At 56.0% G+C, this 16,212-nt stretch overlaps 1 protein-coding gene and 1 long non-coding RNA gene across 5 annotated transcripts in view; one reads left to right on the top strand and one right to left on the bottom strand.

The window, feature by feature from the left end:
• The window catches only part of PER2 (period circadian regulator 2), a 45,025-nt gene extending 31,445 nt beyond the window's left edge, over positions 1-13,580 (top strand). For all 4 annotated transcript variants that reach the window (XM_072796894.1, XM_072796893.1, XM_072796895.1 and 1 more), the window contains 8 exons: positions 40-164; positions 971-1,135; positions 1,984-2,223; positions 4,203-5,026; positions 6,329-6,515; positions 7,559-7,751; positions 8,890-9,040; positions 11,457-13,580. In XM_072796894.1, the coding sequence (XP_072652995.1) occupies positions 40-164; positions 971-1,135; positions 1,984-2,223; positions 4,203-5,026; positions 6,329-6,515; positions 7,559-7,751; positions 8,890-9,040; positions 11,457-11,606 (2,035 nt within the window). In that variant the 3' untranslated portion in view covers positions 11,607-13,580. The remainder of the gene's footprint in view (positions 1-39; positions 165-970; positions 1,136-1,983; positions 2,224-4,202; positions 5,027-6,328; positions 6,516-7,558; positions 7,752-8,889; positions 9,041-11,456) is intronic.
• On the bottom strand, positions 8,517-10,350 carry LOC140616298 (uncharacterized). Its single transcript, XR_012016843.1, has 3 exons — positions 10,042-10,350; positions 8,867-9,146; positions 8,517-8,729 (listed from the first exon to the last, which is right to left on the bottom strand). It is a non-coding gene; the product is annotated as an uncharacterized lncRNA (long non-coding RNA).
• Positions 13,581-16,212: the final 2,632 nt, after the last annotated feature.

The raw sequence follows: 16,212 nt of genomic DNA, 5'->3' as shown, positions 1-16,212 counted from the left end.
TCCCGTGTTGCCTGACGCCCTTTCCGGCCCTCCGCACAGGTACCTGGAGAGCTGCAGCGAGGCGGCCACTCTCAAGAGGAAGTGTGAGTTCCTGGGAAACATGGCGACCCAGAAGGCCAGCGACAAGCGAAAGGCAGTGGCCAGCCCCGGGCTGCATTCCACAGGTGTCTTGTTGGTTTGCACTGTTCCGTGTGTGGTGACTCAGGTGCTTTGCTGCGGGATCAGGTGTCACTGAAAGCCAGAAGCCCCCTTCCCTCCCACAGGAAGTTTGCGTGGCTTCAAGGACACAGTATTTAAGTGACCAGAGTAGCTCAAAAGTTAGCAACCTTCTTACCAGCTACAGGTAAAGGTGATCTGGGACTTTGAGGACAGGATCAGGTGGGGCTGCTGGAGGCCTGGGGGGCATCTCACATTGTCATTCTTGGGCAGGTCTTGTTTCCATGTCTCTCGGAGGAGCTCTGGCCTCTGAATGTTAGTGCACCCCACCAGATTACATCCCAGGCCCCTCACACGTTGTGAGTGTTGCTGGTCGTCCTTACCAGGATCAGAAACCAGGTGTCCCATTGCTGACGGAGCATAAGTGTTGGTCAGTCACGCTGTGATGCTCAGCCTCTGTCCTAGCCCTCAGGGAGGAGAGCACCCAGCAGAGGGTGGGCTCCTGGCTGCCTGCGTGGCCTCTGTACATAGGCCCTGGCCGGAGGCTGCTGACCCCGAGCACCTGCAGCTGCCCAACCACCCACCTCCTCTCAGAGGACTCAGGCTGCAAGACTGTAACTGTCCGTTTCAGACTTTCCTCTTCTCCATCCTTACCCTGTGAATAAACACCTGGGGACAAACCGTCACGTGCCGGGGTGTGCGCAGGCTGAGTGGGTCACTTGGGTATTGATGCACCGTGTAGACAGTGGTGGTTCTTATCCCAGCCGTTTGCTTTTATTGCATTTTGTGTCTGTGTTCATTTTCTCTTATAAAGACACCACGTTGCCCACCAAGGTGAATAGCCACGCCGAGGTTAGTGCACACCTGCCCCCACTGACGCTGCCCTGCAAGGCGGAGAGTGTGGTGTCCCTCACCAGCCAGTGTAGCTACAGCAGCACCATTGTTCACGTGGGTGATAAGAAGCCACAACCTGAGCTAGGTATGCTTGCTGGTTCTTGGAGGATATGATTTTAACAATAAAAATTAGGAATCCAGGTGCAGAAAGAAGCGGGGCAGGTGCAGCCATACCTTGTGGCCAGCCCCACTGCGCTCTGGCACCACCTGGTGGCAGTCATCTGCTCAGGCATAAATAGGGCAGGAGCCATGGTGGTGCTGAGCCCAAGGGGGGGGCGTTGGGGATGGGACAGAGGGAGCAGGGGTCCCAGGCATACCCCTTAGTTGAGGCTGAGGGTCCCCACCCCATCTCCTGTTTGAGGACAGGAGCTAGTACAGGTTGTGCCCACAGGGCAGCAAGGACACTGTCACTGACTTAGCTTGTTCTTCACAAACACCCACGAGTGAAATGAAATCCAGATTTGTCCTTTGCTGGGAAGAGAGAGACAGTGAGGGAAGCGTACACATAGGAGAGGCAGTGGGTCCCCCCTGCCCTTGTCCTGTCTGTGCCTGCAGCTGCCTAGGTCACGGTTGTCACACCGGAACCAGGACAGGGGTCATGCGCCAGCCTAGCGTATCATGCTCAAAAAACTAGGGATGGCCCAGGAGCTTCATCTTCAACGTTGGGCTGAAACCCCAGAGACCCCAGATTTCAGTTGGTTGGAGGACAGATCCCAGAGCCGCCCAGGTCATAGGGCTCTCCATCCTCGTCTTTACTTTTGATTGTTAACCCTCTCGAAAGGCTAACCGAACAGACCCCGGGTTTCCGTGCTGTGGCAGCAGGAAGCAATCTCTCCTGGGAAGGACTTCCTTCTGCAGAGACGCACTGTGGGTTTTTCAGTCGTGTTAAGGCCCGGGGCCCTTGCAGATGAGGGGTCCCGTCTTCTGTTCCAGAGCTTGTGGAAGATGCCGTGAGCGGCCCCGAGTCTCCGGACGGCCGGCCCTGCAGCCTGGGCCCGGAGAAGGAGCCGCTCAGGACGCTGGGCCTTACCAAGGAAGTGCTGGCCGCCCACACCCAGAAGGAGGAGCAGAGCTTCCTGCTCAGGTTCAAGGAGATGCGGAAACTCAGTATCTTCCAGTCTCGCTGCCATCATTACTTGCAAGAAAAGTCCAAGGGGCAGTTGAGTGAGAGAAGTAAGTGGCAAAACCTGATTCTAAGTTTGTTGGTGGAATAGAGTCCAGCGCTGCTTTCAAAATATGAAATGTCCCCTGTTAGATACGGGCTGGAACTTACCGGCGATGCAGAAACGGGGGAGCAGTGCTATGGAGAGCGGTGACAGTCCCAGGCTGGCCCCCGCAGAGCGCAGGACGGGGCAGTGGCAGCGCCGCTGCTGGGTGACCGTGCGGGGCAGGGGACCTACCTGCCCTCAGGACTGATGGGCATTTGGCGTCAGACCCCTGTGGACACCGTAGGAGGGAGTGGCTCCCTTCTCCCCAGGTGATGCGCCCTCCTGGCGAGGCTGGCCTCGGGGCTGGAGGACAGACCCTGCCTTTCAGGGTGGGAGCCAGCAGGTGGTCGGAGGGCCTGGAGGGAAGAGGAATAGACAGGGCTGGACGGATCAGAGAGCCACCTCTAACCCCGCGATCAGAGCCAGTGAGCCGGGGAGACACATGCACCACAGGCACCCGCCACCCCTGACTCTAGGCAGACGCCCCACAAAGTGAACATGTAAGAAGTGAAGGAGACTGACGCTCCCAAGGACTATGTCTTTTCCATTCTTTTCATTTTCTCCTTCTTCCCCAGACTTAGGGTGACTGCCAGGCCACAGGGAATCTCTTTGGAAATTAGGAAAAGATGTCATCCCCCACCCTGGGCAGATCTACCCTGTGGGCCTGGCTTAGTGCAGAGTTCTAGCTCCCCCCTGCCCCGTTGCCCCATCAGTTTTTGCAGTGCACAGACTGTGCAGCTGTCCACTGCAGCCCTGTCTAGCCCCTGATGTGTTATCCCAGGAGCCCAGTGCTTCAGCCCCCAGTCCCAGCAAGGGACAGATTTCCTACAGAAAGAACCCCAGACATGGCCTGAATCACAAAGCCTCTACCCACTTAGCACTTTGCCTTGGACTGGCCCATTGGTCTTCAGCATGGAACGAAGGTAAGGAGCAGCGCTTGGCACAGCTGACAGGAGGTGTCTCCGCACACCTGCTGCCAAAGCCCCAAGTTACCCTGTGTGACACGGGAGGAGAAACTGAGGTTCCTGGGACCCTTCCCAGGCGTGACAGGACACCCCAGCCCAAAGTACTGCTCGCAGGATCCAGGCCAGGGCAGGTGTAGGGACAAGCCCAGAGTCCCCCCTGTTGCCCGTGAGACCTCCAGCCTTCTAAAGCAGCACTGGTCACCAGAGAGGAGGGAGGTGGCTCCAGGAGCTCCGGCTCCCTTCTACCCTCTGACTGCCCCTCACCTGACAGGTAAAGCGGGAAACATCTCATTTTACGGAACAGTAGTGACAAAACTTGTAAAATTAAAAAATAAGGTTAAATGAGATCAGCGGTCCTACCTTTCAGATTTCACAAACCAATGTTGGGGAACAGCAGGGACTTACCAGCCTTTTTACTTTTTTGGACAAATGAAACCTTTTAAATGCCATTTTTTCATCACCATTATTTTGTAAAAGAAAGGACATTTTAACACCAGAAGAAAACGGTGCGTGTGCTCTTGCCGTTAATGGCAGTCCTGGAAATTGGTAGAGTCTGTTTTTTTTTTTGTTTGTTTGTTTTTTTTAAGATTTTATTTATTCATGAGAGACACAAGGAGAGAGGGAGAGAGAGAGAGAGGGATACAGGCAGAGGGAGAAGCAGGCTCCATGCAGGGAGCCCGACATGGGACTGGATCCCGGGACTCTGGGATCACGCCCTAAGCCAAAGGCAGACGCTCAACCGCTGAGCCACCCAGGCATCCCTGGAGTCTGGTTTTGTGAACATTTTGCCCCTATTGTTCTCACTTCACCAGGGAAGTGACGGCCAGGGAACTCTTAGGGTGACATCTGCAAACACAGGACGCCTGCTGAACTAGAAGGTGCCCTCACGTTTCTGGGGGCCTAAAGTCTCCAAAAACGGACTCAGCAGGAGTCACGTAAATGTTGACATTTTAACTCTGCTGTTTCCCCATTATTTTAGCCACTCCGGGACTAAGAAATGCCTCTGGAATAGATTCATCTTGGAAAAAAACCGGGAAGAACAGAAAACTGAAGTCCAAACGGGCCAAGCCTCGAGATTCGTCCGAGAGCACCGGGTCTGGGGGGTCCGCACCCCTCCGGCCCCCGCTGCTGGGCCTGAACGCCACGGCCTGGTCACCGTCGGACACGTCCCAGTCCAGCTGCCCCACGACGCCCTTCCCTGCCTCGGTGCCAGCGTACCCCCTGCCCGTGTTCCCAGCCCCAGGAATCCTGCCCACACCCGGGGCGGTGGCGGCGGCACCCGTGGCCCCCCACGCCAGCTTCGCGGTGCCCCCCCTGCCCGTGGACGCCCGGCACGAGTTTGGCCTCCAGCCCTCGCCGTTCGCCGTCCCCCTGGCCCCGGTCATGGCACTGGTGTTACCCAACTATCCCCTCCCCGCCGTGCCCCCCGGCCTGCCCCAGGCCTTCTTCCCCGGCCAGCCTGACTTTCTGTCGCACGTGATCCCTGCCTCGCAGCCTGAGCTCGCCGGTCGGACGTCACCCCCCAAACAGCCGTGCGCCTGTCCCCAGGCAGAGCGCGGGCCCGCGGCATCTCGCGCGGCCACCCCGGCCTCCCCGGCGCCGGCCTCGGGGCCCACGGGCAGGGCGTCCCCTCCGCTCTTCCAGTCCCGAGGCAGCTCCCCCCTGCAGCTCAACCTGCTGCAGCTGGAGGAGGCCCCTGAGGGCAGCTCCGCGGCCGCAGCCACAGCGGGGTCCTCGGGGACGGCGGGGCCCGACTGCAAACCCGGCACCTCCTGGGACCGGCAGCCAAAGACAGCGCCAATCGTAAGGGTTTCCCAACATTCATGCTCTAGAGACACGGCCGGGGCGGCACGACGGGGCGGACGACGGGGCGGGCGGAGGCAGGTGCTGCTGGCAGACGCGGCACCGATCGCGGCCCCTGGGGCGGGTGCTGGACGCCGGCGCCCTCCCGTTAACCGGCCTGTCAGAGTAGGAAGTGGGAGCTTTCCCTTGCTCGGGGTCCACGAAGGAAGCTGCCTGGACGGCCTGGCGGTGAAGGCAGGGGTCCGAAGGACCACACGTAACCCCCTGACTCATTATGAGCCTCAAAATTTTATTTTATTTTTTTTTAATTTTTATTATTTATTCATGAGAGACAGAGAGAGAGAGAGGCAGAGGGAGAAGCGGGCTCCATGCAGGAAGCCCGATGTGGGACCCGAACCCGGGTCTCCAGGATCACGCCCTGGGCCGAGGGCAGGCACTAAACCGCTGAGCCACCCAGGGATCCCCCGAGCCTCAAAATTTTAAATGGAACTCCCGAGGATGAAGCCTCGCTCAGAGCTCGGGCTGGGGGGGCGGGGGCGGCACCTGGCAGCCGGGGCCCGGGGGAGGAGAGGCAGAGGACGGAGCTCTGGACCAGGCCATCCGCCGCCTCCCTCCACGCCTCACGGGCCCCTGGCGTGCTGTCCTCGCTCGGGTAATGAGGCTGAGGTTGTGCTTCCGCCGAGCTCCTGGAGCCCCTGCGTGTGGTGCCGCGCTGCGGTGCGCAGTAGCACTCGTGAGGCCGAGCAACCACCCGGGCTCAGGAGGAGCTGCCCGGGCACCCTGCCCCTGCTCCCCGGACAGGGAACGCAACCTGGTGGCCGCAGGTGACCGCCCCCAGTGTGCCCGGGCCCCCCGACTCTGGTTCTGGGGCTCTGGGCCTGCGGTTCTGGGTCCGAGGGTCCGAGGGTGAGGATGCAGCCAGGCCACGGCTGTCTCTGCTGAGAACCAGAGCCCTCGCCCCCTCCCCGCCGACCGTGAGCGGCAGCACTGGGGTGCTGCTGAGGGATTTCCCTGCTTCCCCAGCAACTGCTGTCCTTGGCGTGATTGTCCCAAAATGAGGGTTATCAGGTGGCGTTCACAGGCTACTGGCGAGGTTGTCGCTGTCATCCCAGGAACCGCAGGATGTGTTCATGGGGCCTCCGTCGCAGGCCGTGAAGGGAGGGCCGGCCACGTGAGCAGGGCCGCAGCGGGCTCTGTCCCTGAGCAGCCCTGTGCAGACAGTGCCCTCAGCAACCCCCCCACCGCCAAGCCCCACTCTGGGTGCCAAGCCCTGACTCTTCCATCTTCTCCCTGTTCCCGAAGCGTGAGGACCCCGCCGACGCCCAGAACAGCGATGCCCTCTCCACGTCCAGCGGCCTGCTTGACCTCTTGCTGCACGAGGACCTGTGCTCGGCCACAGGGTCGGCCCTGTCCAGGAGTGGGGCCTCCGCCACCTCCGATTCCCTGGGCTCTGGCTCTCTGGGCTGCGACACGTCCAGAAGTGGGACTGGTACGTTGGTGGCGCTGGGAGCACAGAATCCTGCGGGAGCAGGCTTGTTTCAGTCGCTCCACTTCAGGTTTCTGTGGACGATGGTCACCTAGTGTCCCTGGGCTTGCCCAGTTTCTCCCAAACCCCAGGCCACAGGCCCGCGTGTGCTCAGGGTCCAGTACCCAGTGCAGACCAGGTCCCGGCAGGTGTCCGGCTGGCACTCCAAGTGGCTCCTTCCTCCTGCCCCCGCGCTGCCAGTCAGCATTCCCTCCACCTGTTTGCTTTTGATATTGCTGTCATTGCATCCTCACCCCCTGGCCCTTCTGGACCATCTTGGACCAGCCCCCAGGCTCTCTGGGCCTGCCAGGAGGGCCAGTTAGCTCCCCTCGTGTGAACCTAGGGTGTGGGCTGCATGCTCCGCCAACGACGATCACTCAGGTGTGATCCAGAAGCCGCAATGGGGAGTGCACACAGACTCTCCATACGTTGAGAGCCCCGCCTCCCCGAAGGGAGCTTTTCCCGCACCTGTTCTCTGGCTGTGCTCCACACGGAAGGCTCGCTGGAAAATATGCCAGGACAGCTGCCTCCCGCTTGCAAAACCAGATCCCAAAACCAGCTTCTCTGTAGCCTGGCCTAGTCGAGGAGCAGGGGGCGTGATTTCTGCTGGGGGCGGGGGGGCGGGGGTAGGCACAGTGAGAGGGAGAGAAAGAATCTTCAGCTGACTCCGCACTGAGCACAGAGCCCGACTCGGGGCTCGTTCCCACCACCCTGGGATCACAACCCCAGCTGAAATCAAGAGTTGGACACGTAACTGACCGAGCTGCTCAGGCACCCCAGGGAGCACGATTCCTAAGCCGCAGCCCTGTCTGGACTTCTCAGGGCCGACCCAGGAGAGAATCCTGGTGTCATCCAGAGCATTTGAGAACTGGAAAGAGAAGGGAAAACCTACCAACCTGGGCAATCGTTACCAAGTAAAACTCATCAGCTCCCTAAAACTGCTGTAATACGAGGTTTAACTTCATGTAAAAGGTTCTCACTTGCCACGTGCTTTGTGTTTTTTAAAGGCAGCAGTGACACAAGTCATACCAGCAAATATTTTGGAAGCATTGACTCCTCGGAGAATAATCACCAAGCAAAAATGAAGGCAGACATGGAAGAAAGTAAACACTTCATCAAATACGTCCTCCAGGACCCCGTCTGGCTGCTGATGGCCGACACGGACGACAGCGTCATGATGACGTACCAGATGCCTTCCCGGTAACCGCCCAGCCTTCTCCTAGGGACATGGGACACCCCAAGAATCAGGCCCGCCCGACGGGGGGGACAGCTCTCCAAAAGCCTCATCTCAGATTGGTTGAGCACAGTAGACAGAGAAGCAGGGTCACCCAGGATGACTCCCTGGTCCCGCAGAGCCTTGCTGTGTGGACAGAGTGACCTGCCGTGGGCTGTGAGGAACACAGGCTCCCCGTCACCCCCCGGAGCATCGTGCTCCATGCTCGCAAAGCCTTTGTGCCAACATCTCCCTTTTGCTCTGTTGCCCGTTCACCTGTGGGGTAAATGGGGTGTGTCTGTCCTCAAGATGCAGGAGTCAGGGGTCAAGGGATGTGAGCAACCTAAGCCACCGGCTGCTCCGTAGTGACCGGGTCTGGGCCACCACCGCTGTGACTGTGTCAGGCTGTGCGGGAGACCCCATGGTCGCTGTGCCTTTGCGGCCCCTGTGGTGGGGGGAGCTGGGGAAAGGAGGAGGGGTTAATGCTGAGGCTCAGGACAGCCAGGCCTGGGGGAGGGGGGTGTTACTGGGGCTTCAATTCCAGGGCAGCTTCAAGCCAGCCCAGTGTGTGTAGGAGGCCAGGGACGGCTGTCGCACCCACTGCCTTGACAGCGAGAGTGTCCAGTTAACCAGCCTGTGTAGAACCAAGCATTTGCAGGTACCCAGCTCCCTTGACTAATTCAAAATGGAACCGAAATCATTACTTGGATTACCAATTTAGTAGAAAAACTACAGATTATTGACTAGGGTGATTAAGTTGCCTTAAGTAGCGTAATTTATTTTATTTTTAATTTATTTATTTGAGAGAGAGAGAGCAAGGGAGCACAAGTGGGGTTGGGCGGAGGTAGAGGGAGAAGCAGACTCCCTGCTAAGCAGGGAGCCCGATGCGGGGCTCGATCCCAGGACCCCAAGATCATGACCTGAGCTGAAGGCAGATGCTTCACAGTCTGAGGCATCCAGGCGCTCTAGGATAATTTATTTTAAAGAAAAAGGAAATTTGCATGAAACAAAATCACCTAAGATTAATTGATACTGAGTTTATGAAATATGAGCATAGTATATTTTATTAAAACGCAAAAAACCCATAAGACCTAAAGCTTACCTATTTCTAAATATTTTGTGAAGGAACCTGGAGACCGTGTTGAAGGAAGACCGGGAGAAGCTGAAAGCGATGCAGAAGTCCCAGCCCCGCTTCACGGAGGGCCAGAGGCAGGAGCTGCAGGACGTCCACCCGTGGCTGCGGGCCGGTGGCCTGCCCACCGCCCTGGACCTCACGGTAAGCTCGGCGGCCTCGTCTGGGGCCGTGGAGGTAGACGGCGCTGGGATGGCCCCGCGCCGTGGGGGCCCTGCCGCTCTTCTGTACAACTCGAACTTCTAAAACTCTAGTTAGTTAATGAAAACAAATGATGCCGTGATATTATTGAGTCTACTTTAAAGAACTTTGCAATGTTGTTCTCAAAAAGGTCTTCTGAAAGTCTGATCTCAAGGGCTTTCTGACGTTTGAAAGTCGTTTCTTTGTTTCAATTCTTTCTTCAATTAAAAAAACACACAGAAAACGGGAAGCGGGTCTCCTATCATAAACCCTCAGTGGTCTCGTAGACCATTAGGTGAGGTGGGAACCCCACTCCCACCAGGCCCCAGGCCCCTGCAGCTGCGCCTTCTCCTGCCCCGGACTTCCCGGGATGAGTCTGTGCCCATCCGCACTCCCTCTGAGCCCCACGCCCTGGAAGCCGCTCACTTCAGGGTCTCCATGTCCTTCAGCCGCTGAGCGCTGCATCTCTGTCCTGCACCTACAGGACAGGCCCTGGCCCCCCATCACCTCCTGCACCTGCAGGACAGGCCCCGGCCCCCCATCACCTCCAGCACCTGTAGGACAGGCCCCGGCCCCCCATCACCTCCTGCACCTGCAGGACAGGCCCCGTTCCCCCCATCACCTCCAGCACCTATAGGATAGGCCTCAGCCCCCCATCACCTCCAGCACCTATAGGATAGGCCTCAGCCCCCCATCACCTCCTGCACTTGCAGGACAGGCCCCAGTCCCCCATCACCTCCTGCACCTGTAGGACAGGCCCCGGCCCCCCATCACTTCCAGCACCTATAGGATAGGCCTCAGCCCCCCGTCACCTCCAGCACCTATAGGATAGGCCTCAGCCCCCCATCACCTCCTGCACCTGCAGGACAGGCCCCAGTCCCCCATCACCTCCTGCACCTGTAGGACAGACCCCAGCCCCCCATCACCTCCTGCACCTGCAGGACAGGCCCCGTTCCCCCCATCACCTCCAAGCCACAATGCTCCTTCAGCTGGATCTTCACAGCAGCCTCCTGTTGTATGACGTCCCCTCTCATCCCTACAGTCCTGTCCCTCTCAGTGGTGTCCCCGCCTAGTCAGAACCAAGTGCTGCAAAGCCATAAAAATCTGACACCCCCCACCATCAGCCTTCTGCTGTTTCCCCTCCCTCACTGTTCGCAGCCACATGGGCCTCTCGCCTGTCCCTGGATGTGGCAGGCAGGCTCCTGCTGCCCAGCCTTTGCACTTGCCCTTGCCTCTGCCCGGAAGCCCTTCTCTCAGAGACAAGCGACGCCTTCTGGCTTCCTTCTGACGTTTTGGTCACACACCACCTGACTGGTTGTCTATTGCCTCATAGCAAAAATCCCCAAACCTCGGTGGCCTAAAGCCATAAACACTGAGGCTCTCCCAGTGTTCCTTCTGGTTAAGAGCCGCTTGCCGGCAGTTCCAGCTCAGGGTCTCCCCTGAAGGTGAAGGCATGATGTTGGCTGGGGCTTGTCATCACGTGCAGGCTGGAAGACACACCCCAGGGGGCTCCCTCACGCACCCATCAAGTGGGTGCTGTCTGCGGGACTGCTTGGGTGTCCGGGTGGCATGGCGGCCTGCTCCCCAGGGAGGGCAGGTAGGACCCAGCCTGGGGGGGTCCCACACTGCCCTCCATCCCATCTTCACCTCCTTTTTGCTGGAGGCATCACTGAATGCACCACACACCTTGGGGAAGGGGAGTGAGGCTCCACCCTGTGAGGGCCGGGTGTCACAGGACCCCCTCCATCAGGCACCTTCTGTGGCCTCTTCTGAAGGTCCAGTGTGAGATTACAGGCCTCCTCCGTGTGCCTCGTTCCACGTCCACCTAGACTTCCATCCTTAATACTCTGGTGGCACCTCTCTCTCAGGTCACTGTCCCTCTCCCCGACCAGGATGTCGCCCCCACTGGGGCAGGGATTTTTGTCTCTGTTCACTGGTGAATCCCAGCGCTTAGGACCTGCCTGGCACGTGACAGGTGCTTGACAGATACTCAGGGAATGAGACAGAACGTTGTTGATGCCTCATTTTCCGGATTAGAAAACTGAGGTTAGAGAAGGCAGGAAGGGGAGCAGCTGGGACAGAGCCCAAGCCTACCTGCTTCGCCATCTCCTCGCCATGTAAAGTGGCCTCTCTGATGAGGGGACAAGTGCCTGGACGCCCCCCTGGGCTTAGGGAAGTGGAGAGTGGGGCCCCTGGGGAGCAGCGTGGCCTCCCTCGAGAGCAGGCAGGTCCCAGCGGCCCCTCAGAGGTTCCCCACCCTCCCGCGCTCCTCCAGCAGCCCCGTGACCGGCCGTGGTCCCCTGCGCTTCCCTCAGGTCCAACCACTTGCCGGTAACGAAGGTGTCATTTTTGCTCCTGACTTTACATTTTCTCTTTTAAGGAATGTGTTTACTGTGAGAACCAGGGACCAGACAGTATTTGTGTACCGTACGAGGAAGATAGTCCTACCCTGGGTCCCAGCGAAGCCACGGACACCCAGGAGGAGGAACGTGGAGCCCCCTCGGGTCGAAGCAGGGAAGAACGGACCTAACTCCTCGCCCCGCGCCGGCAGCCCATGACCTACGTTAGACGGTGCTCGGAAGCCATGAAAGATTTCCACGTGTTTGTGATCCAATGGACGGATACCCTTGTGTCGCTTTTTTCGTTTTAGAACAAAAAAACCCATAGTTTTCCGAAGGAATGACTTAAAACTGTGGAGGGTGAGAAAGGTTTGGGCGGAAATACATTTTTCTATTTAAAACATAAATACAGAGTTTGGGAGCCAGGGGGACAGATGTCATTATTATTTAACTTGAGAAAGACTGAATCCCCTCTTTGCACAAGGCAGGGAGGTCTGTGGACTTGAGGAGGCTTCCCACGGCCCCGGGGGGTGTCCTGAGCATCTTCCAGGCTGATGGCAAACAGGCCCTTCCCGAGCTGCCCCAGGGTGTGTGTGGCTCAGATCAGATTCTTTCCTCTGGGGGCTGCTTTTTATCTAAATCATCGTCTAGTCAAACTAGATGTTTCTAAAACATACCAAATGGAGATTACAGCCTGTCCCAACTGCGCGTGAAAGGGTGTGAAGCGTACTTTGGCAAACCAGCAGCTTCAGCTTCAGGTACGACAGCGGCAAACATTTCGATCTGAGGTGATTGGGTTTGCGGTCAGCAAAGCAGAGATGGCCACAAGAGGCCCCGTGGTTGTGTGGCCAAGGCCATCAGACTAGCCCACGCCAGAACCTTCTGTGTATTTCGACATCATTCTTGTATCCTTTTCAGACCATGACAAGTATGTAGATGAAATACATTGTTGGTCATCTCTAGGGTGACTGCCCTTTGTAGACCAGGCTCTCATCGCCACATTTGGGACCTGTTGGTGCTTGTCCCAGACATGAGCTCTGGCAGAGAGTCGCCGCTGACACTGTGAGCTGGTGGCCGCGTCTGTGTTTTCCTGGGCGCCGTTAGCTTGCCTCTCCCACCGCACCCTGGGCTGGGACACCGGCCTCCTGTCTTTACATGAGTCTGGCCTCCCTGGGGGCAGCTTCCGGTCCCCAGCCCCTGCAGTGACGGTCCTAGTGTCACCAGCACTTTCTGGTCACTGGGACACACCAGGGAGGGAGTGAGGCCTGTCTGCCCATCTGCTTACAAAACCTCATGTTGCATCATCTATCCCAAAGCTCGTCTGGGGGAAGCGCTATATGGGTCCCTGGAGTGAATGTTACCACGGGTGAAACAATTGACTTAAAATCAGGTCGAGTTTGTAGAAACGGAAAAGAAAGGCTTCCCCTTGCTCTCTGGTGGAGAAGCGGCTACTAGAATAAATGAAGCCTCCTTGTAATCCGCTCGCTTTTCAATCTTATATTTGGGTGTTAATCCTACCTTTCATAAACCTAAACGTAAGAATACTGGTGGGTCTTTTTTATTATTTATAAAGTAACATCACCTTCAGATGCCCAAAATGAGGGTGGTAGCCTGTGCGTTGTGTGGAGAATAGATGCCTCCCAACCTGCCTCCTGCCTCTGACGTGAGATCATTAGGGAGTTAGACGCTAGTAAGGTCACAAGTATGTTACCTGAACATACAACTGTCAAAACATTCTCCACTGTTATGAATGTCTACCATCAGCATTGTTGAAGTACATGATTTGTGCTCATTGATTGTTAACTGCGTAGCTTTAACGCGTGCTGGAAAGTTGACAATAGGAGCATTTTGTGAAATTGTTTACACGGTGCCACGCATCGAGACGTGTTTCCTTTTAGTATGTGTGCTTACACGGGGGTCGTGAAACCCTTTTCTTGATTTTAAACTGAGCCTTCTTTTTAATCTATTCCTAAAAAAGACATGTACATAAGCTCTCGGAGTCTGTGTAATGACTTGGTAAGCCTTGCCGGACAAGTGGTTTGTTCACGCACAAACCAAAACCTTCTTCACCCAGTGCAATATGTTTGTTTACTGCTTGTGTCTTTTTATGACTGTTTTGCTTTTTAGAAAATTGGTAAATAAAGCAAGTATATTTTTATTGTTCATTGTATGTGTTTTTAATGTAGCGCAGAGCAAAAACAATAGAGATCAAAGAGTACCAGAAGATTGAAAAAAAAAAAAAAAAGGAACTTTAGAAATGCTGTGTTAGGGCCACTTCTGTCACAAAGGCGTCCCTCATCTCTTCCCTTGCACAGCTGGCCCCTCCCTGCACATGTGCGTGGGCATCTCTCTCACGCGCACCCTCACCGCCTGCTGCCAGCGCAGCCCAGTGAACTCTTAGGACGTGAACTTTATAAAATGTAAATCCAATCCTATAATCTAGTGCTCCCATGGGCTTTTCACTTGCAGATGCAGGGTTGGGGTTGCTTGGCTCAGCCCCCAGTGCCTGTCCACTCTGAGGTGTAGCCCCGGGCACCCACTCTGTTCCTTTGTACCCTGCCCTAGGTTGTCCGTCCCTGCTGGGTTGGCTGGCAGTGTGCTGGCCACGGGGCTGAAGGCAGATGTCAGAGGATGCCAGCCAGAAAGGCCTCGTGTCTCCATCAGAGACGATAGAGGCAGCACTGCACAATCCCCTCACCCCACATGCCCAGTCCCTTCCACAGTGAAGCAGCCTAGCGGGCCCTGGTCAAAATGGGGTGGGGGGCTGCTTCCAACTGCCTCCCACTGTTCATGCCAGTACCATGGCCATCAGAGCAAGGAGATGAATGGATCCTGGACCCAGTGCCCAGCCTCCCAGGAGCTCCCCGAGCAGCAGGGCGGGCTCGACTCCCTGCCTCCTGGCCTGGTGGTGATGGGGGAACGGGGTGGGGGTGGGGAGCAAGGGTGAGTATGGAAGCCTCTGCAGACTGGCCTTAAATGACCAGATATGGCTGTTTGGCTAAACCGAGTGCCGTTGGGGACTCTTAATGGTGTTTTTATCTACCATTTAACCCCAAAGACACCTCCCCTTTATTTCCAGACCAAAAGGAGCTTCTCCGAGCTTTCTGGGCTGATTGCCTACAAGGGGCCTGGACATCCATAGGCTGGCCGCTGCCTTTGTTCCCTGGGGATTTATGGCCTGCCACTCCTGCCGCTAACTGGTCCTCCTGTGGCCACCACAGCCCTGCCCAGCTTCTGCTGCCCTCTGTTCCTGGATCTGGAGGGATCAAAGGGCCCAAATGCTCAGGAAGTCTGTGCTCAAGCAACCTTTGAAGGTAGGATCAGTCCAAGGGACAAATGGCAGGAAATGGGTCCACTAGGGGAGGTTGTGCAAAGGAAGGAGAGAGAGCTCGGTGGCCCTGGGGTGGAACAACCAGGCTTCTGGGAGAAAAAGGCCAAGCCAGCCAGCCAACAGGCCCACTAAGGTGAACTTCAAAGATGGGGCCTCGAGCAACTTCTGGTCCAACCAAGGATTTTGTTGACTTCTAATACCCTGCTCTATCCTTGTGCTTTTTATTTTCTCTCAGGGTACTTGGTCACAATGAGGCATATCCCAGCACTTCATTTCTCCTTCCTTCAACTCTATAGATAGCATTCTTCAAACCCCACCTTCCCATGTGAGACAAACCTTTTGGGGTCCCTACTCACTCTCTTCAGCCTCCTCCTTCCTCCTGACAACTGTCACTTATCCTTTGGGTTTTACAAAGTCAACTTTATATCATGTTTCATAACCATAATGTCTTCCTTGCCTTCTCTATAGATTGATTCCAGATGTTGAAACCTCATGAACAGTGTTATACTGTTGTGACTGTGAGAGAACTGTTAGCTTCTAGGTCAGTCAATGTGCTGAGATTATATTTCTCTTTGTGGGGAGCTTTCTGTTTTCCATTTTTCCTGGAGTTCTTAGTTGCCTCTCATTTTTTCTTGTGCTATTTGCCTTTATCATGCCTTCCTCCCCATACCCATGCCCCAATCAAATCAAATGTTCTATTGATCTTTTCCCAGAGGTGTCCCCTAGGGCACTGCCCATCCTATTCCAATAGTAACTGTCCTTCATGGAGAGCATTCTAAAATCGCTATTTGGCTTTATTAAAATAATATTATGGGTGATGGGAGGCATACACATCAGACTAGAAGAAATATCAATGAATTTTTTTCATATTTCATGTTCTCAAAGTAGTGGAAACCTAATTGTACTTATTTGAGGGATCTCCTTCCCTGGAGTGATGTCTAAGTGATGAAGAAGAATAAAGTCACAGGCCAGTTATAGGCTCTCATGGGGTCCACATTGAACTCCCTTCCCTGTCAGCACCACCACTAGAAGTAAGTGAAGAAAAGCAGGTGGGGCTCTGAGCTGCCAGGTGAGGGGGAAGGAAGAGAGCTGAGCTTCCTGGCATGCAGGGGAGACTGAGAACCACAGGGGATGATCGAGGTAAAGGAGTAGCTTTCTACCTGGGTAAGCAATGCTGGGCTGGGAGGTCTTAGAAGCCTGCTTACGGGAAGCAAACAAGAGGCTGAGTACAGAGAGGTGAAAGTCAACAGGAGAAACTCTCAGGTAGTTACAGATAGAGGTCAGTGAGGTGACTTTGAGAAACATCAAACCTCTTACCAAATTCACCCTGTCTGTAAAGGTCCTTCTGGTGGGGAGCCCAGAGTCAAAGGAGTCACAGGGAGGGCTGCAAGATCCAACGTCAGGTGGCTAGGGTGAGGCATATCTGTGGCCTAGTCCTACAACCCACTGCACTGCAGCCCCTGGAT

Source organism: Canis lupus, chromosome 24, assembly GCF_048164855.1.
Source record: "Canis lupus baileyi chromosome 24, mCanLup2.hap1, whole genome shotgun sequence".
Lineage (NCBI taxonomy): Eukaryota > Metazoa > Chordata > Mammalia > Carnivora > Canidae > Canis > Canis lupus.
This window is presented reverse-complemented; position numbering and strand designations above follow the sequence as displayed.